Source organism: Neovison vison, chromosome 5 (assembly GCF_020171115.1).
Source record: "Neovison vison isolate M4711 chromosome 5, ASM_NN_V1, whole genome shotgun sequence".
NCBI classification, from domain to species: Eukaryota; Metazoa; Chordata; class Mammalia; order Carnivora; family Mustelidae; genus Neogale; species Neogale vison.
Genome location: NC_058095.1, coordinates 18,596,060 through 18,616,534, shown reverse-complemented (window position 1 = coordinate 18,616,534; position 20,475 = coordinate 18,596,060). Strand labels below are relative to the sequence as shown.

The 20,475-nt window shown below is 57.1% G+C and overlaps 2 protein-coding genes across 9 annotated transcripts; one reads left to right on the top strand and one right to left on the bottom strand.

Moving 5' to 3' along the window:
• Positions 1-4,731: 4,731 nt before the first annotated feature.
• Positions 4,732-13,832, top strand: RUNDC3A (RUN domain containing 3A). 5 transcript variants are annotated; one of them, XM_044247785.1, is made up of 11 exons: positions 4,732-4,894; positions 8,597-8,712; positions 9,077-9,225; positions 9,413-9,498; positions 10,670-10,759; positions 10,860-10,940; positions 11,025-11,190; positions 11,280-11,437; positions 11,847-11,984; positions 12,111-12,217; positions 13,241-13,832. In XM_044247785.1, the coding sequence occupies exons 1-11, from the start codon at positions 4,788-4,790 to the stop codon at positions 13,381-13,383; spliced, it is 1,341 nt and encodes a 446-aa protein (XP_044103720.1). In that variant the 5' UTR covers positions 4,732-4,787; the 3' UTR covers positions 13,384-13,832. The 5 variants fall into 5 exon arrangements, with proteins under 5 accessions (XP_044103720.1, XP_044103717.1, XP_044103716.1 ...); XM_044247782.1 differs by having other exon boundaries at positions 4,745-4,894; positions 9,092-9,225; XM_044247781.1 differs by having other exon boundaries at positions 4,745-4,894; positions 9,089-9,225.
• Positions 13,833-14,460: 628 nt separating this feature from the next.
• Positions 14,461-19,477, bottom strand: SLC25A39 (solute carrier family 25 member 39). Of its 4 annotated transcripts, none has more exons than XM_044247778.1 (12): positions 19,334-19,477; positions 17,754-17,853; positions 17,561-17,620; positions 17,393-17,437; positions 17,013-17,146; positions 16,584-16,651; positions 16,317-16,441; positions 15,960-16,133; positions 15,537-15,646; positions 15,241-15,322; positions 15,080-15,160; positions 14,461-14,988 (listed from the first exon to the last, which is right to left on the bottom strand). In XM_044247778.1, exons 2-12 carry the CDS (start codon positions 17,836-17,838, stop codon positions 14,873-14,875), a joined length of 1,080 nt encoding a protein of 359 aa, XP_044103713.1. In that variant the 5' UTR covers positions 17,839-17,853; positions 19,334-19,477; the 3' UTR covers positions 14,461-14,872. The 4 variants fall into 4 exon arrangements, with proteins under 4 accessions (XP_044103713.1, XP_044103714.1, XP_044103712.1 ...); XM_044247779.1 differs by lacking the exon at positions 19,334-19,477 and adding an exon at positions 19,189-19,211; XM_044247777.1 differs by lacking the exon at positions 19,334-19,477 and adding an exon at positions 18,914-19,017.
• Between the last annotated feature and the right edge of the window lie 998 nt (positions 19,478-20,475).

The window sequence follows — 20,475 nt, the reverse complement described above, 5'->3', positions numbered from 1 at the left end:
GTAGCATATCCCAGATCAATAAACTCTCCATTATCCAGACTTATTTATATTCCACCCCCTGGCCCCAGTCCAGCACTCTCAAGGTCCATTCCCAAGCATGTTCTCTCAATTTCTGCTGCTACAGGTTAGCCAGATCCTATAGTCTTCCCATTGCTGGGACAGTACTTCCCCACATGGTTCCACACTTCTCCACTTGGTTCCCTACTTCCCCACTTGGTTCATGGTGATGCTTGACCACAGTTATTGGTTTAGAATCACAGAGGGGGTCAGGGTCCAATCTTGAAGAGGGCATGTATCATCTTGCGAGGCATTTACCTCAGGGGAGAACTTTGCATGGTATCCAAGCAAGAAGAGACTGCTCTCTTCCACAAACAAGAAGAGGCCATTTCTGTTGGCCCCAAGGGTTCAGGAAAGCCTGGGGCTTCCTAGACAGATGATCCCATACCAGGTCTGAGGGTCCTACTCTTTCTCTACTAGGGTCATGTCTTGCTGCATCTTTAAACATATCATTCTGCTGTTCTCACATTCAAAGATTATGGGATTGATTCTCAGCACAGTCTGACCAGCACAAGCTGCAGATGAGAGCTCCCTTAAATGCTGCCATAAAGGCTTTCTGGCTCTTACACTGTACCCTGAGTTGATAGTTGGCTGAAGTGAGTCTCTCATTGTTGTCTTTTAGCACTTTGATGGCATTTAACAAATGCATTAACTGGTCAATCCCACAATCCTTGTAATCATCATTTCCCTCTTATATCTCAAATACTAGTAGCGCATCCCTACATTCACCATGGTGGCAGTGATGTGTGGTACTCTAGAGGATGTCAGGGCTCTGCTTACCTCAGCAATAGAATCCTTATTGCCATCTGGAAGGTGAGTGGTCCAATTCCAGAATCCTGTTCTGGAGATCTGCTTCCTAGGACCACCTCAGACACCAGCTCTATTTTGGGGGGTTGCCCTAGAAGTAGAACCTAAGTCAAGGATTCAAAAGCACGTATTTGAGAAACAATGCTAAGAACCACCAGGACACAGGTGGGAAAGTAACACCGGGAAGGAGAGGAGGTCAATAAAGGGTATACTGTCAAGCAAGATAAGCATGTGAACCACAAGAGCTTAAAATCCTGTTGGGAAGCTCAAGGAACCAGTAATCATTGAGCCTCAGGACCTTCCCACGTGAAGGCTGAGAGAGGTGAGGTATTTATTCACTGATCCCCATCCAGTATTCCCTGAAGTTTGCTCTGGATGGGAGACCATCCCCCAGGACTTTCAACATGCCCAGTGTTAGTAAGGCAGGCTTCAGTGGCCAGAGAAAATCCCTCAGGGAAAGAACTGCAGTTTTTCTGGCAGTTGGAGTTTCTTCCAGTGTACCCAAGGGCCTGGGGAATGGGGAAGGAGAAGGGGAGAAGGAGAAGGGGAATGGAGAACACTGACTACACCAAGGGAAGAATCCTTTTAAGAGATGCAACAATGGTTCCACTCAGCTGGAGATTAAGGCTTGCTTGGAGCTCAAGGCACAGAAGGAGGTTACCTTCTGGGGTGACTATCCTAAATACCAAGGGTTATTGAGTTGCCGCTACACAATGATGGTAGGGAGGACTATGTCTAGAACTCATGTGATTCTCTAGCATGGCTCTTTCTTCTTCCAAGTCCAATACCGAAAGTTAAAGAGAAAACAAACAAACATAGGAATTCAATTCTGAGGACTTAGATTCATGAAGAAGGAAGGTTTGGTCACTTGATCTGGTAAAAACAGTAATAGCAAACTGAGGTTTTGGCTAAGGGCAAAGTGAAAATGAAATGAGTAATGAGGGAAGAGAAGAGTTATAAAGATCAACTTATGACAAGTTACGGAAATAAGGATTGTAGAAGCTACTGGTATTTTCTTTTCCTTTTAAGATTTATTTGAGAGGAGAACCTGGGTGGCTCAGTCGGTTAAGCATCTGCCTTTGGCTCAGGTTATGATCTCACGGTCCTGGGATCAAGACCCCCCATCAGGCTCCCTGCTCAGCGGGGGGTCTGCCAGTCTCCCTCTCCCTCTGGTTGCTCTCTGTCTCTCTCAAATAATCTTTTTTTAATAGGAGACACTAGAGAGAGATGGAACGTATAAAGAAGGCAGAAGAAACTATCTCCCCATTTTTCTGGTTTTGTTCAAAGTTGCTCTCTCTCTCTTTTTTTTTTTAAGATTTTATTTATTTATTTGACACACAGAGAGATCACAAGTAGGCAGAGAGGCAGGCAGAGAAAGAGGAAGGGAAGCAGACTCCCCACTGAGCAGAGAGCCCAATGCGGGGCTCGATCCCAGGACCCTGGGATCATGACCTGAGCTGAAGGCAGAGGCTTTAACCCACTGAGCCACCCAGGCGCCCCTCAAAGTTGCTCTCTTGTTGGAAGTAGGCTCCAGTCTTTGGCTTCTTCCTGCATGCCAAGAATCAGCTTTGTAGATGGCTCCTTTGAGGACTAAGCAGCAGACCACTGATGACACTGCCTGAGTAGAGTCCTACCTGTGGGTTTCTTGGGTGTAGTAAGCCCACCTCTTCTCTTTTGTTCCCTCAGCCCTTGTTGCTTCATCTAGTTACTAGTTCTATGGTGTCTCAGCGTTCTCTTTCTCTTTTTGCTTTTAGTCTTCTAACTCCTGTATAACTGATTCCCTGTATTAAATCTCCTCTATCTGAAATACATGATACAGTTTCTATTTTTCTTACTAGGCTCCAGCTGATACACAAAGTTACCCTCAATGGTAGAATAGATAAACTGTAGTATTGACATGCATTGGAATAGTATACAAGGAAAAAATAATATGGAAAGAATAGAAAGAATAAAAAGAGAGCAATTTCTTTTAATAAAGAAACATTAAACTATATTTTTATTGATGGACACATAGGTGATAACACTATTAAGAAAAGCAAGGAAATGATTATCACAAAGGTAAGGGTCATGGTTATCTCTTGGGAGTATGGATGAAGACAAGATCTGGGAGAAGTACATGGGAAATCCTGAGTTCTTGACAACTTTCTACTTCTTGATCTTTAAGATGATGACACAGATGTTTGTTATGTAAATTTAAACTTTAAATTTTAAATCTTTAAACTGAACCTATGTATTTTATGTGCTTTTACGTGCATATAACATATCCTGCACTTAAAAAACAAAAGACCATCATGATTGGCGTTGGCTCTGTATCTGGAGGCAGGAAGATGATAAGAGGGGCTTCTAGAAGTGAAGTAAGAAGGGAAAGGCAAAGGGGGAATGGAAAAGACCAAGTCTAAGGTCCCAGAAGCCAAAAATTGAGGCTGAGGTTGAGTGGGCATGAGATTTGTGCCGGAAGCCAGGACTTTTTGCCCTACCCCCAGGGAATCAGACCACGGTTGTGAACTTGTACAGGCCTTTTATCTCTTCCTCTTCTGATCGTGCCAACAGAGGTTCCCTGCCTGCTGATCATATTCAGATGTTGGTGCACATCTGAATCAATGTGGAGACATAAGAAAATATGCTAGGAAAGTGGAGTAAATCTAGCATATGGGTAGAGTTGGTGATTAGGTATCAGCTGAGCCCTAGGATGGACATTCCTAAAGCCAGGTGGGGAAACTGGGTGGACCCCCTCTTAAACAACACAGAAAGATTTCTGTAGGAGCTGGGGATTTCAGTGTATGAAAGAGAACAGGTTGAGTAGAGGAATGGAGCAGGTGAGACCAGGGAAGAGAGAGCAACCGGGGACAAGAAAGCCAAACCATGCATCCATCTCCTTCACCTCCCCCTAAAAGATGCAATCAGCTTTGGGGGCCCTCCTAGCCTTGCAGAGATTCAATGCAGCAATGCTGGCAGCCATGGGGTTACACCTCAAGCCAGCTGCCCTGGGGTGATGTGAGGGGGTAGGACTCTGAGAGAAAGCAGTGCCTTGGCACCACTATGGGTATGAGCCCTACTGCTGGGAACCGCCACAGCACCCAGGCCCGTAGCTGCCAGTCTGGTCTCCTTGTCCTGAGTGGTTCCAGGCCCTGGGCTCCTACAGCTTGTTCTGGATTCCCATCCCCCACCCCAGGAGCAGTTGAATCCATCCGTTGGTGCTGACAAGTCAAACACCAGATATGCAGTCTCTCCGACTACCCCTTGGCCTCCTAGGTTAGCGCACAGGGGCTACCTGCGCTCTCTGGACATAGACCTGGCCCCGGCCTCGCTGAGATACACATACAGAACAGTTGGAGAGGCAGGGCTGGGATGAAGGTGAGGACCTCCTTTCTCCGGCCGCAGGAGGAAATCTGAGACACCACGGATCACAGGTCAGAAACAAGAGAGTTTCGTCGTCGGAACTCAGAGACGTGAGGCGAGGGGTCCCCCGCCCTAAGTGTGGGAGTGGAGAACAGGCCAGATGCCCCCTCTTTCTTCTTCCAATCACTGCCTCTTCCGGGGACCCCTTCCGCCCTCCCTCGGGCCCCAGCCCCCACCCCCAAATTCTGCATCCTCTGCGGATTGGTGCCCGACCTGCCAGGGGCGGGGCCCGAGGGCCCTGACGTCACCGGCTGAGGGGGGCGGGCAGTTAAGGGAGGGGGTGACGGGCCCCGGCTCAGCACCTCGGAGAGCTCCCTCCCCGGCCTTGTTTTGCTCTGGAATCGCCGCCGGGGGAGGGTGCCAGGGGGCCGGGCAGCTGGAGCAGCGGCAGGGGGATGGCCGTGCAGGGATCGAGGGGCCCCGGCGGGCAGAGGGCCCAGCTGTGATCCGGCGGGGGAGGGGGCCGGGGCGCCAGGCGGGGTGGGGGGGGCAGCTGGTGGCGGCAGCAGTGGCCGCACATCTGGATGGAAGCGAGCTTTGTCCAGACCACCATGGCTCTGGGGCTGTCCTCCAAGAAAGCGTCTTCCCGCAATGTGGCCGTGGAACGTAGGAACCTGATCACCGTGTGCAGGTGGGCGCCGCTGGCGGGGGGTGGTCAGGGAGAGGCGTCGGGGCGGGCTGCGGAGATAGGGACTGAGCCTGCCGGCGGGCGTCCACACGGCAGCCGCGGATAAAAGGGAGGAAGCACAGAGTTAAGATAAGCGCGTCCACTGCCCCTCAGGCCCAGACCAGGAGGGGCTTTGGAGGTCTGGTCCCTACCCTTCTAGGCCAAGTCAAGGCCTATGCCCAGCCCGCGGCCTGGGGGGTGAGGGGGTTTAATTGGCACTGCAGCTTCCTGTGAAAACCAGGAAGTGACATTGTGTGTGAGGGGGAGGGGTGGGATGGCTGGTTCCCTAGTTGGGGGCGGGGGCCGGGTGGGCAGGGAAGCACTGAGGAGTAGCAGCGTGAGCGCCCTCGCCCTCCAAGCGTACCCTGACTCCCATCCGTGTCAGACTGGCCTCTCTGGGGTGGGGCTTCCTGAGAGATTTTCCCATGCTCCAATCCGGGAGCAGAGATCAGTGCCCTCCTCCATCTCTGGGCAGCTGCAGCCTGTGGCAGGGTCAACTGGGGATGTGGGCAAAGCCCCCGAATCCAGGGAGTGAGTGAGGAGCATTGGGCCTGCTATGGGAAGGACTGAGGGTCTGACTGCAGAAGCCTGAGTCTCCTGGGTTCAAGGGAGGAGACTGGGAGGGCAAGGCCATTGGTCCCTGAGGGTGGGGCTGTCGCAGTGTTGGGAAAGATTCATCTGCTTTTTTGGGGGCCCAGAAGTGAACCTTCACACCTCAGCCCTGCAGTGACTCACCCTCACTGCCCTGCCCTTAGCCACCAGTGGCCAGCTGCTCAGCCCCTGTCCCTCAGCTTCACCTGCCCTCCTCTCTCCCTCTAGGACCACTCCCCCCACCCCCATCCCCCTACCAGCTGCCTTCCACCCCCTGACATGCCACCTCTGAGGGCAGGGTGCTCCAAGTGCAGGGCTCAGCTGTCCTGCTTTGCCACCCCACCTGCCTACACACAGGCCTGGGCCCTGCTGCTTCCCCCAGGAATCAGCGCTCACCTGATGCCCTGGCTCCTGCCTCCCATAGCTCCTTCCCAGGTTCCTGAGCACACGCCCAGCCATCCTGCCTCTATCTCACACCATTATATCCTAGTCCCTAGAACAGTGCTATGCACATCAGACCTCTATAAAAACGCCTGGAATTAATAGAAGGAATGAGTGCAGCAATGGCCCACCCAGACCAAAGTAGAGGCCAACGCTTCCATCCTCACCTCTCAAACCCTGCCAGTGTGGCATAAAACAAAGCTTTCTGCCTTTGGGGCCAGAGGATCCTAAGGTCAAGCTCTTACTTCATCCATTATTAGCTGTGCAACCATGGGGAAGTTTCCTAACCACTCTGGGCCTTGGGTGCCTCATCTTCCCCACAGTAGAAGTAACAGCCATGCTGGAATAGTAACGGCACAATTCCGGTAGGAGCCTAGCCCAGTGCCTGGCATATGGAAATAGCCCGGCCCCGATGATGTCCTTTCTGTCCCTGAGAAGAAGATTCTTCTTTCTCTTGCCTGCCTTCCCCAGTGTTGGGGAAGTGGGGATCTCCCTTTGGCATACCTAAGAGCACCAGAGGTTCTGGTGGATTGGAAGTGGGCTTAGAGCTGCCGTGGGAGGGATAGTTTAGGAGGTGATTGGGGGCATGGTAAAGGCTCAGAAACCCCTTGGGCCTCTGCCACCTCATCACCATCATGTGGTTCGCCTCCAGCTCCCAGAACATTTCCCTTTAGCAGGCCAAGGGCTCCCCTGGGCCCTGGCCTCCCTGTCTCCATGGTAACCTGCAGCAGCCGCTGCACCTCCTAACAGGGAACACACCATGGGGCTCCCGGGGGCGATGGCCAGTTCTACAGCACCCCTGATGAGGGATGGCAGATGGCTGCCGTGCTGAAACCAGCCCCAGGCCCCCACTGAGGGCTGACCCAGATGACCAGGAAATACCATGATAGGGGGGTGGTGTGTGCTACACAATGAGGCCCAGCTAATGTCCCAAACACAGCCTCCTTCTGGCTGGGCCAACCTTCCCATGAATGGCCCTGCTCCTCGACACCCCTGCCCAATGGGCTATACACACGCTCCTTCTCCCAGTCCTTCCTGGGGTCTGGGGCAGGTACTATTATTCCCGTTTGGGTCTCGGAGAGGTTAAATGACTTGTCCAAGGCCGCAAGGGTATCACAAGGGAACAGGATCTGAACCCAGCAGTCTGCCTCCCCCCTACTACAACCCCACACTTGATCTGGCTCTGATTTCAGGCCGGACCAGCTCTAAGCCCAAAGAGAAGGGAGGGAGGTCCACTGCCTCAAGTCTGCCATTGGCCTGAGAGCCTTAGAGGCCAGTGCTAAGGGCTGGAGCCTGCAGAGTGGAAGGCAGAGGAGGCAGGGGCTTCTCCCAGACCTCGGTGATTGTGACAGCCAGCAGGAGGCCCCAGGATGTAGCAGAAGGAGCAAGGGCTTTGGGGTCAGACATCCATACTTGACTCCTCACAAGCCCTGTGACTCTGAGCAGATCAGTCAACCTCTTGAACCCTCAGTCACCTTATCTGTAACATGGGGAGGAAGCTAAGAGGACCTACCCCAGAGCTGTTGTAAGGCTGGGTGAGGAGTACATGCTGTGCTTGGCACGTCATAGGGCTTGATAAGTTTCCGGGGGAAAGGGCAGTTCCAAGTAGCCCCCGTATCCCTGGGTACCCCACTTCAGCTCTGCCGCCCACAATAGGGCAATAATGGGAGGTTGGGAGCCTCGTCCTCATTCCAGCCCCACCCACTGCAGGGATGGCAGGTGGAGATCGCAGAGGGAGGGACTGCAGAGGTAGCTGAGGCTCCAAGCAGGACTGCAGAGAGGGATAAGGGGTGCTGGTCTCCATTGCCTTCCTTTGTTCCCCTCCTCTCTGAGAAGCCAGGTGTCTGGGCCCCTATAACCCCTCCCAGAGATTTGCTGCCAATGCCCCCTCCCACCCAGTGTGTGTGTCAGACCTACACCCTGCACACACACATGCACACACACACACACACCCCGCCCCAGCCCAGCTCTGCACTGCCTGGTTCTGGGCAGCTGGTGTGTGGGCGACCAAGCTGGGAAGGAGAAGGGGGAAGGGGGGCATCCGTGTGCTAAGAGCCCACCTGGCCACCCCTGCAGGCCCACGCTCCATGTGCTCAGCTTCAACTCACATGCCCTGGCCCAAGTGACCCCCCCCTCCGCAGGGAGGGACGGAAATTTGTTCCAGCAATAGCAGAAAATAGCTCCGGGCAGGGGTACAAGCCCACTTTCTAACTCCTAGCTGACCCCCAACACACACCCATCAAAAACACAACCCCAAAGCAAGGGCAGGAAAGAAGGGGCTCTGGGACAGTCCCCTGACTCCAAGGGCCTCCTCTGCCTACCTACTATTCTTTCCTCTCTTGTACCTTATTCCTGAAGCTTCCTTTCTCTGGCTGTCAGCTCTCCTGTCACCTGTTTGTCCATCAGTCTCCCGCCTGCCACTCTATCACTCCCATGTCATAGCACCTCTGTGGTCACTGTGTACCTCCCCTGCCTCTCGCCTCCCTTCCCTGTGCCTCCCCACATGACCTCCCTCTTCATGACCTCTCCTCTGCCCTTCTCTCCCTCTCTCCGCCTAACACCCCTCCTCTAAAAATCCATTAGTCTGTCTTCTCACTGGACACGCCGCTGTCCCCTTTCCCGACCTCCTGCCAGGTTCTCTGTGAAAACGCTGCTGGAGAAATACACAGCGGAGCCCATCGATGACTCATCCGAGGAGTTTGTGAATTTTGCAGCCATCTTAGAGCAGATCCTCAGCCACCGCTTCAAAGGTGGGCCCAGCTCCCTGTCTCCCGTTGTCCAGCCCTCCCATCTCTCAGGCTTTAGCTTCCAGCCACCCACTCTGATCTTTCCTGTGGTTTTCCCATCCTGGCCCCAGTTCTGGCTGAGCCATGCACACTGCTGGGAAGAGGGGAGGGGGTCTTCTGGCCACATAGGTGGGTGCACACAAGCCCCATCAGTGGGCATGTTGGTACATGCTAGCGTGCCTTCTGTGTACAGGTATGTGGGCGCATGTGTTTGGGATAGGAGCTTTGTGCAGGTGGGGCTGTTAATACTTAGCATGTGTGTACCCCATTACACGAACCCTCTACAAACTCCCTGGTTTTGCTGAGCCCCCTCCCTGCCCTGGCTCAGCCTGTGCCCCAGCAGGTCCGGTGAGCTGGTTCAGCTCAGACGGGCAACGGGGCTTCTGGGACTATATCCGGCTGGCCTGCAGCAAAGTGCCCAACAATTGCGTAAGCAGCATCGAGAACATGGAGAACATCAGCACAGCCCGAGCCAAGGTGAGGGGCCTTGATGGGCGGGGCCGGGCCAGCTGTTGCTTGCAGGGGATACAGGTGGGAACTGCCTGCTCCTTGTTCCTCAACTCTGCCTACAGTCACTGGGTGGAAGAGCCACAGGAGATCTAGACCCAATGGCGCACTCCTGGGTCCCTTCAGGGCAACAAGTAAAGTTGAATGTGCTTTCCAGGGCCGGGCGTGGATCCGGGTAGCACTGATGGAGAAACGAATGTCAGAATATATCACCACAGCTCTGCGGGACACCCGGACCACCAGGTCAGACCCTCTCCATCAGCTCAGACCACAGGTCCCAGTGTGCGAGCTCACGGCCTAAACATACTTGATCCTTAAGTTTCTGGAGCAAACTTCAGTCCCTGAACTACAACTCCCAGCATGCCCTGCTAGCCTCCCTCTCCCAGACTATCCTCTGGCTGAGGAGCTTGCAGTCCCAGACAGCCTTTAGCATCACCACCATTTCTTCCAAGTCACATTCATTCTTCTCTAACACTCCACAGTACTGATCTCATGCACAGCTCTAACCTCGGCATGCCTCTGAACAAGCCTCCACTATGCATCATTTTAAATATATATTTTTTAAAATTTATTTGACAGAGATCACAAATAGGCAGAGAGGCAGGCAGAGAGAGAGAGGAGGAAGCAGGCTCCCTGCTGAGCAGAGAGCCCAATGCGGGACTCGATCCCAGGACCCTGAGATCATGACCTGAGCCGAAGGCAGCGGCTTAACCCACTGAGCCACCCAGGCGCCCACTATGCATCATTTTATCTGTTGGCCTCGTTCCATGACCTGTGACACAGAGCCCTGCCTACTTCCCAAACAGTGGCAGCAGTCTGTACTTGCCACCCGTGGACTAAAGTCCTGGTGTGCAGAGCCCGAGTCCCTGCACTGTGGGTTTGCAGAGAGATTGGGTCTCAGGGGCAGGGGTCACAGGCAAGATGGGTGCCGACAGAGTACAGTCGGCAGTATGTGTCTCCCCGGCCCGCCCCGCAACCCAGCGGTCACATACAACCTGATGGTTTTATTCCGTTCTATCTCTAGTCTGACCTCACATTTCAGAGTTCACATCAACATGTTTTTGAGCACCTTCTGTATGTCAAGCACTAACGATGAGAACTTGTTTCCTGACTATATGGATCTGAATGGTCCCATAATTGGTGGGTAAGGGGGTAGTTCAAAGGATCGAGGAGAGTATTCTCGGGGAACACACGTTCTAGTACACAGGAGACACAGTGGGCGCCACTCTGAGGGAGAGCCAAGATCCACACTGAAGGGTGAGCAGGAGAAGACATACCTCCTTCCTCTAGGAAAGGTTTGTAGTGAGCCAACAGAAGTCCTGAGGGCTGGGGCCTCCCTGGGCGGATGAGGCTGCGGCACCGTCAGTCCCTCGGTACCCAGCCTCCCCCCAACCCCCAACCCTCTACCCCGCAGACGTTTCTATGACTCTGGAGCCATCATGCTGCGGGAGGAAGCCACCGTCCTCACCGGGATGCTGATCGGACTGAGCGCCATAGACTTCAGGTGGGGTCTCGGGGGCGGGGGCGGAGGGAGTTGAACCGAGGATGTCCACACTCCCATCCCGTCAAGCCCGCCCCCCACCCTGTGGTTCTCCCGCCCCCAGCTTCTGTCTCAAGGGCGAAGTGCTGGACGGGAAGACCCCCGTGGTGATCGATTACACACCCTACCTAAAGTTCACCCAGAGGTGAGCCGCGCGTGGGTGCGGGGCTGGGGGAGGGCGGGCAGGGGCAGGCAGGGCGGGCCGTGCCCACTGCGCCTTCCGCCCAAGCTACGACTACCTGACGGACGAGGAGGAGCGGCACAGCGCCGAGAGCAGTACGAGCGAGGACAACTCGCCCGAGCACCCGTACCTGCCGCTCGTCACCGACGAGGACAGCTGGTACAGCAAATGGCACAAGATGGAACAGAAGTTCCGCATCGTCTACGCGCAGAAGGTGCGTGCCGCGCGCCGGGGAAGCAGGGGCGGGCGGCGTCCGCGGGGACACCCGCGTCCAGCCGCCGGCGCTGAACCCGCATCCCGCAGGGTTACCTGGAGGAGCTGGTGCGCCTGCGCGAGTCGCAACTGAAGGACCTGGAGGCGGAGAACCGGCGGCTGCAGCTGCAGCTGGAGGAGGCGGCGGCGCAGAACCAGCGCGAGAAGCGGGAGCTGGAAGGCGTGATCCTGGAGCTGCAGGAGCAGCTGTGAGCGCCGCCGCCGCCCAACCCCTGTCCTCCCCGCCCGCTCCCCACCCTCGCCGCGTCCCGGCCACCCCGACCACCTCGCCCCCGCTTTCTTGATAACAGCAGCCAGCGCCACCCACCGCCAGCATCAAATCCCTGATTTGATCAAACCCTCTCCTCCACCCCAAGACCCCCTCCCCGGTGAACTAAATTGCCCTCAAAATAAGATCCAGCGACCCGACCCCCAAAAAACCGGCTCCCCACTTCCTCCATCAGCTAGCATGGCTACAGAACGTTACTCAGAAAGACCTCATTTGTTACTCAGAAACTGTGGACATACTGGCTTTCCCTCTTCAGCACCCCTTCAGCCCCTCTTTCCCCACTTCTGTGCCCTCTCCTAGTCAGGCCTGACCCCTCTTCCCCATCCCAGGACAGGTCTGATCCCCGGTGACCACGTTCCCCTGGCCCAGGGTTCCAAAGACCTCACCACGCCCCTGGTCAACCAATGGCCATCCCTGGGAACGCTCAGTGGGGCAGAGGGCAGCAACAACCCCAAGTTGTACCGGAGGTAAGCCTCAGCGGGGCTCAGCTTGGGCCTCAGTGCAGGTCCTTACTGGGGAAGTGGGGCTGGTAGGGGGGCTGGGGGGCGGGCTGCAGGCCTCTGCCTGCACATCAGCCCTCTGCTCTGCTCCAGACACAGTTTCATGAGCACGGAGCCACTGTCAGCTGAAGCCAGCCTGAGCTCGGACTCCCAGCGCCTGGGAGAGGGCAAACGGGACGAGGAGCCCTGGGGTCCCATCGGTGAGCCCCCCAATCCAGCACCCAAAATTATTTCAAGAAGGGCTGAGGCCAGGCCATGGGGCCTGCGGTGACCCTGGCTGAGTCCCTCCTTCACTGAGCCCTTCCAGGGAGCTTAGCATCGCATTTAAGAGCTTGCTTTGGGGTGTCGGGCAGACCCTGCTGCAAACCCCAGGCAGCACCTCTTCCAGTTGTTCGAGCTCGGTCCCTGGTCCAGCACTTCACCTTGCCAAGCCCTGCTCATCAGTAACACGGGGCTGCTGGTTAATCCCCAGTGTAGCATTGTTGGGGGCTCCGTGGCTCACAGGTTCTTGGGGAATTATTTGCCTAACTAATTTGTTCTTATCTCATGTGCTCTGTGAACCGCTTGCCTGACCCTTGTTTCCCCCTTTTCTTTGGCTGCCAGGAAGCTCAGAGCCAAATTAGTGGCTCCCTTCAAGCGAATGTCCGGGACTTCAACGCATGCATTTTGTGTTGCCCTCCCCTGGCTTCACCTTGGTTCCCTACCCTAGTTTTCCTGGGGCCTGGACTCCTGCCTTTTCTTTCCCAACACCACACTGTTCTGGATGACTTTAGATCTTCTTTGAGACAAGGCAGGCTGTGGACGTGGAACCCCGCCACACTGTGTTTGTGATTGTCTGTGTGTCTGTCTCCCCCACCAGACTGTGAGCTCCGTGAGGGCAGGGACCGTGTCTCGTCCGTTCTCTGTATCCCCAGTGCTTGGAACGGAACAAGTGCTCACCGCGTGTTTAATAAACAGACAGAGAGGATGAACCTCAGGGGGAGACAGAGACATAAACTGACGATTACAATACAGTGTCCCGGCACTGGGCATGGCATGGCCAGCTGCTTACCCCGGTTTACTTGAAAATACCAAATGCTCCAGAAATGAGGAAAATCTCCAGGGGGAGTTGGAGGGGTGCTGACCTGAGGGCTACCCTTCCCTCACCTTCGCCTGCACCCCCCTTCCCCAGCTCACACACAGGCAGACCGGTTGGCTCGGCCTCACCCGCCCTCTCTCCTCAGGGAAGGACCCCACGCCCTCCATGCTGGGCCTCTGCGGCTCCCTGGCCTCCATCCCCAGCTGCAAGTCCCTGGCGAGCTTCAAATCCAACGAGTGCCTGGTGAGCGACAGTCCAGAGGGCAGCCCGGCACTGAGCCCCAGCTGAGGAGCGGCGTGGGCAGTGCTGGCCCCCCTGCCAGGGGTACAGGCACAGAGTCCCCCAATCCAGGCCACTCTTCCAGAGAACTTTGGCCACCCAGCCATGGGTCTCTTGCCAAAGGCACCCTTTGCTTCTTGCCTGTTTTAACTTTCTGCCTAAGGGAGCAGGAGCTGCAAAGGGAAGCTGCCTGGGCCGGGACGCAGGGGCACCACAGGCTACGGGGTGCACGGGGAAACCTTGTACCATTCTTCTGGGGACCCTGGCACCTGACTGGCTTCCTACCGGACTCTTCTTCGCTCATCCCCACCGCCCTCCTCAGGAGCTGATGGCCCAGCCTCAGCACCCCACCCCCCTGCCTCTCCAGTCCGACCCTGTGTATGCCCCAGAGTCACTCCATCCTCGGCCCCAGGGCAGGGGCTCTGAGGGGATCCGGCAAATAAAAACCAGAAGACTGAGGGCAACTTTGTCTGTGGGGGGCCGGGACTGGGAGCTGTCCTAAGGTGGCACAATTCAGTAGAGCCCGTGCTGGGTCCGTAACCGGGGTGATGGTAGACCAGACACCACGGGAGTGCACCCCACGGGAGCAAACCGGTCAGAACGATTGAGGAAGTTGGGGTACTTTTGTCCTGTCCAGGGAAAGACCACGATGTGTGTCGGTGCCCCATTCAACCTGAAGCTCTTAGTAACTTGATTAGCCCCCAGCAGGGAAGACACTGAACAGCCCGAGGGCGGGACAGAGGCGGCCAGCCCTGGCAGGATCCTTTCTCTGAGACTTTCCTCATCCTGAGGGATTCAGCTTTGGCCCCAAGTTTCACCCCTAGTGAAGCATCCGCCCTCTGTTGTCACTTGGAGGGTATCCGCGGGGAGAGGTCTTGCCACCCTCCCGCGTGGTTCTAACACTACCCGTCACCCCCTCAACTCTGGGTCCTCACCCTGACCCAGCTCTAAGTTGGCAGGGTGTCCTCTCTATGGACACCTGGGCCTTCAGAGCCAACCCCCAGGTCCCTTCCAGGCCTCCTCTGTGCAAGCCACTCACCAAGTCCTTCTCCCCACCCCTCCCCACCCCGCAGTCACAGGCGCTAGTGAGAGGTTCATCGTCTTTAGATTCAAGGAATTCACAAGGACAGGGGCAGACTACACCAGGCCCAGGGTTTGGTGGCTCCCAGGAGCAGACCCAGCTACAGCAAACACACAGGGAAACGGTGGCAAGGGAGGGGACAGATAGCAGATTTGGTCTTAAACTTGGGGTAGGGGTGGTGGTGGTGGAAAAGTGATTATCCTTGGGGCTTGGGAACGAGAAACAGCAGGAATAAAGCTGTTTTTGGGAAGGGGCGTGGGCAGGCCTCGTGGGGCAAGCCCCTACCCCTAGGACTTGTAGTTGAGGGGGATGGGAAATGAGGCCCCTCCCCTCAGTGCTGAGGACAAGGCACTTGGCTCAGTCTCCTTCGGCAACCCCAGTCACGGAAGAGATGGGGTCCTTGTCCCCTGGCTCCTTCTAAGAGCCCAGAGGCTGTTCTCTGTTGAGTCTCTGGAAGAAGCCTTTGCCAAACTCGTAGGTGCTGATCATGATGGCACAGGAGGGAGCAGCCTTGATGATCCTTGGGAGAAAGCCTGCAATGGGAGTGGGGGTTAGGGTCAGAGGTCAGGACCCCAGGGGGCCCCAATCCTTCCTGAGCTTGGACACATACACACACACACTCACCTGCAAAGAGGCCCCTAGTGCCCGACTCAGCCCGGATCCTCCGCAGCAACAGCCACGTGGAGTCGGCACGTGGGGGCGTCACTGCAAACATGAGGCACAGCCAGGTCAGGACCCCGGCTGGGTCCCCACCCACACGGCCCCGCACCAGCCAGAACCTTCACCTCTCACAGCCTCCACTGCTCCCAGCGCGACCTGGCGCTGAGTCTTCACCACGTCAAAGGGTAGAGTCAGGATGGCCGCCACCTGGTGGGGTGGGGAGAGGGCTGGTCTCCGGTCCCAGGACCCCCTCCCTCGTGTCCAGCCGAGCTCTGCCAGCCTTAGCTAGGGCTTCACTAGGCAGGGTGAGCTTGCTCCTCAAGAGGGAGCTACCCGAGCCCGTCTCCCTGGAGCACCTCCCACAACTCTCGGGCCTCCCAAGGCCACACGCTCTGGCCTTGTCTGGGCCCAATCAACTCACCGTCCCTGAGATGCCGCCAGCCACAAAGCTGATGCCCACAGACGGCTGGTCTTTTGGTCTGAGCCCACTCAACCAGTTCTTCACCAACTCATAGTTGAACCAGTACAGGGCTTGGGGATGTTGGGGAACACTCATTAGAGTCAGGAAGGGCAGCAAGGTGGCCTCAAACCTCCCATTTTTCACCCCCGCACAATGCAACAAGCCCTTCCTCTGGAGAATGAGGTCTGTGGCGGGCCAGTTTCTGTGACAGATCCTCCGTGAGAATTTTCTCCTGGAAACCTCGGTGACTACCCCACCCGCTGAACCCATTTCACAGATGAGATATTCAAGGTCCAGAAAAGCAACTTCAAAGTCACCACACTGTAGACCACCTGTATGTCATCCAGAGGCTCCCTTACCCCACCCCCCGCACCCGACTCCTACCTGAAAAGGGCACATCCCGAAGGGCAGTGGGGCCCCAGCCTAGCCACAGTGAGCGCCAGCCACCCTGGGCCATGGCAGCTCGGACACAGGATCCCAGCTCCCGGTAGGACACGTGCTGAGCCTGCAGCTTTGTCCGCACCAGCTCCAAGGGGCTGATCACAGTCACGGTGCCCACTGTGGGGGAATAGTAGGGAGGGGTCAGCTCACAGTGCCCAATAGACACCGCCTCTCCCGGGATCTAGGGGCCCAAGAGATCCCTCCACCCCTAAGCTGCCAGACACTAGAGCTGGAAGCCCGCACCGGGCTCCGGCAGAGCTGGGGGTCAGAGAGAGATCAAGGGCCCCGGGCTGTGCTCACAGCGGGCTAGTGCGCCAGCCACCATGGGGGCGTAGAGATCAGAAGTCAGGGCTCGACCACAAAGGAAGGTCTTGAGTTGGTCATACACGGTGAAGTAGATGGCAGTGGCCGGCACAGTCATAACCCTGGGAGCGTGAACAGACGTTAGCCGAGACTCCCAAAGGCTCCCAACCTCCCAGGCGCCCCCACCCCAGCCACCATGACAGGAGAGTAAAGGATCAGAGCAGGAGAGCAGGGAAAAGCAATGGGCGGGACTGGGAGACTCACAAGGTGGCTGGGAGGCCGCTCCACAGGGTCCTGGTGCCCTCGTGTCTCACGATCTTCACAAAGGCGTCCTGGCCACACAGACACCAGCCCACAAGGAGGGAGGAGGAATGCGAATGAGCCCTGTGATGGGGCCCACCTGGACTGGGCCCCAGCCTGCTGCCCTCACCTCCGCCCGCAGCCCTGGGTCCTGCTGGGAGGCAAGAGCCCCTCAGGCCAGCACACGTGCAATCGCCCATTTAGCTCCCAACGGACTCCCGCTCACCCTTCAAACCGCAGAGAGGTACCACCTCCACCGGAGAGCCCTTCCCAAGCCGCCCCGGCTACTGCTACTTGCTTTTCACCACCCACTCCTCCTTGGGTCTCCCACCCGACCGATGTGAATCCCTCCAGAGCACCCAGATTCAAGGCGGGGGCCCAGCCGCTCCTCACCACGGTGCCAGTGAAGCGGGTGGGGTCCTGAAACCAGGTGGCACAGCGGGCGCCGTTCGGGCACAGATAGAGGGGCTCCAAGACCCCGTTGCAGTACAGGAGGCACTTCCCTGTGGATCGGAGAGAGGAGGGCACTGGGGAAGGGAAGAGGGTATTAGGAGGACACTGCCCTGGGACCCCGCAGGGATGGGGGTGAGTCCCATCCCTTGGAGGCCAGCACAGGCCATGGTCCCCAGGTGGACATTCTTGTTCAGGACACAGGGCTCGCTGGTAGGACCTGGATGTGCGTGGTAGGGCTGTGGGCACTCAGGTCCCCTGGGGAGACTGGACCACTCTATCCCCTGGACTTTCACAAGCTCCCTGTGGTTTGGGGAACTCACATTTCACGTAGGGGAGGCTCCAGAGTCTGGAGGGAGGCATCAGCTCTAAAACACAAGACAGTCCCTTAAGTCAGAAGGGCCCCCCCCCCGACCTGTCCCGGGGACCCCATCTCTGGGAGATCTTGGTTTTGCCCAGGCCCCTTCTGGGCTCCAGGTCTAGGCACTCACCACTGGCCATCGAGGGGCGCTGAGACTGCAGGCGAACTTTCACCACGTCCAGGGGCGTCACTGGAGAAGGAGGGCAGGTCTGAAGGCTCCTTTCAGGACCCCACCCTTGACCCCTACCCCAGGACCAAGTCGCCTCCAATCTCTGGCCTGTCCCAGTCCCCAGCTGTCCCCTCCCCACCTCCCCAGATCTTACTGAAAAGGGAGGTGACCACAGCCCCAGTGCCCGAGGCCACCATTTGCTGGAGGGGGCTAATGCCCCCAGGGTCCTGGTCAGCCATCTTGTAGCTTCAGTTCTGAAAAACAAACAAGTCCATTGGAACCGCCACTCACAAAACAAAAACCAGTGGGGAGGGGAGACATGAGGCAGAGGCACTTTGGGATCTGACCCAGCCCTTTACCTGAATTCACCCACTAAATATGAACTCAGACAGTCCTCACAATTACCTCTATTTTTATTTTTGAAGACTTTATTTATTTGAGAGAAAGAGACAGCACCAGCGGGGAGGAAAGTGAGAACCAGGATCAGGGAGCCCAATCGGGGCAGGATCCCAGGACCCTAGAATCATGACCTGAGCAGAAGGCAGAAGTTTAACAGACTTAGCCACCCAGATCCCCTCACAATTACATTTTAAAGCAATTTAGACAGCTCTACTTTGCCAGTGGAGAAACAGATTCAGAGAGGTGAAACGACCTGAACAAGGTCACTCTGGGAGTAGACAGGAAGGCAACTTGGGTAGTTACTCATTGGTTAAGAAACAACAACGGTCCACTGTCATTCCCCCTTGTGAGTAACACGGAATTACTGTGCCCCCTCACTGGGGAAGGCGCCCCGTCTGGCCCTGAGAACCCAAAGATCGATCAAACGCCTGAGCCCCTCCTAAGCCCCCCCTCCCGAGGCGGGCACTTCTGTGCCCCGTCACCGGGAGTGGAAGGTGGGGCCGAGCGATGGGGGAAACGTGTAAACAAATCTGATGGCCGCGAAAAGACCGTCCGCTCTCGGAACTGAAGGCTGGGTTCCCGGCCCTCCCTCCCGTACCCTCCCGAGGCCGGAAGGGCCAGTCCCTCAGGCCTGGATGGGAAGGGCAATCTCTCTCTGCTCTCCCCAAGACAGAGGCCGGAGGTTCGACCAAGAGAGCGGGAAGAAGGTGTGCGAAGACAGGATCTCCCCTTGCTCCTCGGAGCAACCCCGGCCCCGCGCGCAGCGGACGCCGGATGGCACGACCAGTTCTGCCTGACGTCTCGAGAGTCCGGGACCCCAGCGCAACCCCGGCTCAGGTTCTCCGGGATCTCCGGAGGCCCATCTCCGCCCCTGCCCCACTGCCAGGCCCTCAAACCCGGTCCAGCTCCGCCCACCTGACTCCAGGCCAGTGCTCGCGCTGCACGGCGCCCGGGGCCCAGCGGGCCCATGGCGGCTCCGCGGCCGGTGTGCGGTCCGCGCGCGCTCGCTCCGCACCAAGGCCGTGGCTGAAAGCACCCAAGCCCGCCCCGCCCCCCGGACCGCGCCGCGAGGCTCCGCCCTCCATCGGCCGACCAGCTACTTGCCCGGAGTTCCATCGGCCCCGCCCACCAGCCGCAGCTCCCCGACCCGCCGCGCCCCCCTCCCAGTTCTGCCGCTGCGCCGCGGGTACCCGGCTGGGCCAGCGCTCCAAGCAAGGTCGTGGGTCTCCACTTTACGCGTGACCGGCGGTAGTACCGCAGTTAACTGTGTATTCTCACAAACTTCATCCCACCAGTGCCCTGGCCGAGCGTTGCCCCGGGAGTCCCGGCGCTCCCCTTATCTTGCCGGGCCAGCGTGGGTAACGCGCTCTCCGCCTCTTCCTCGGCGTCCTCATCTGCGAGAAGGCAGGGATTTGAATCAGTTCTTCCAAGGCCACGGGGATATCAAATAGTGATGACAAATAGTTACCCGCCAGGCTCCTTGCTGAGGCTTTACAACATAATGGCGACCTACCAAACAGGAATTAGCATTATCCCCATTTTACACGTGATCCACTGAGGCGCATCCAAAACCAATCGACAGGCCGCTGGGTCCCGTGCGCCCGTGGGCGCTGGGATTAGACGAGCTGCGACTCGGGCCATCCAGGCTGGGGCAGGGAGAAGGTTGGCCCTGGCGCCAGGAAGCCAGGAAGCCCGGGGTCAGCCGGACTCAACTTAGTCCCACCACCGCGTGACCTTGGGCAAGTGACACCACCACTCTGGTCCTCGGGTTCCTCCTTCGCACAGTGAGAGGACTGAGTACGGAAGAAGGGGTCTGACATTTTTTCCGTTGGTTATTCTCACAACATTACTTCTAAGCCCCCAAACTTTTAGAAATTTATTATTTGGTTCATTTTTACAGAAAATGAAACTGAGGCTCGAAGTTTTAGTGCCTGGAGTTCGAACCTTCCAGGTGTAAGGGTCTGCCCCTCCCAGAGGAACTTGCTTGTAGACCCTGAATGTAAGGGTGGGGCAGACTGCGTGGAGACATCCAATCAGTAAGCCGTATGTATATCCACTGGGAAGGTTGAAATTCAATTGGCCACCTGTGTAGGGGCGGGGCTCAACCACCCCCATAAAGGTTGCTCTGCCAGGCTGCAAAGGGGGGCTCCTGCAGGAGAGCCGCGGGCTCCTGCAGGAGAGCCGGGGGGCTCCTGCAGGAGAGCCGGGGCTCCTGCAGGAGGGCTGGGGGGCTGCTGCAGGAGAGCAGCGGCTGCTACAGGAGAGCGGTGAAGTCGGCGGAGAGCGGTGAAGTCGGCGGAGAGCGGTGAAGTCGGCGGAGAGCGGTGAAGTCGGCGGAGAGCGGTGAAGTCGGCGGAGAGCGGTGAAGTCGGCGGAGAGCGGAGAAGTCGGCGGAGAGCGGTGAAGTGGAGCGGAGAGCGGTGGAAGTCGCAGAAGAGCAGGGGAGTCAACGGTGTATAGAAGAGCTGTAACAGCTC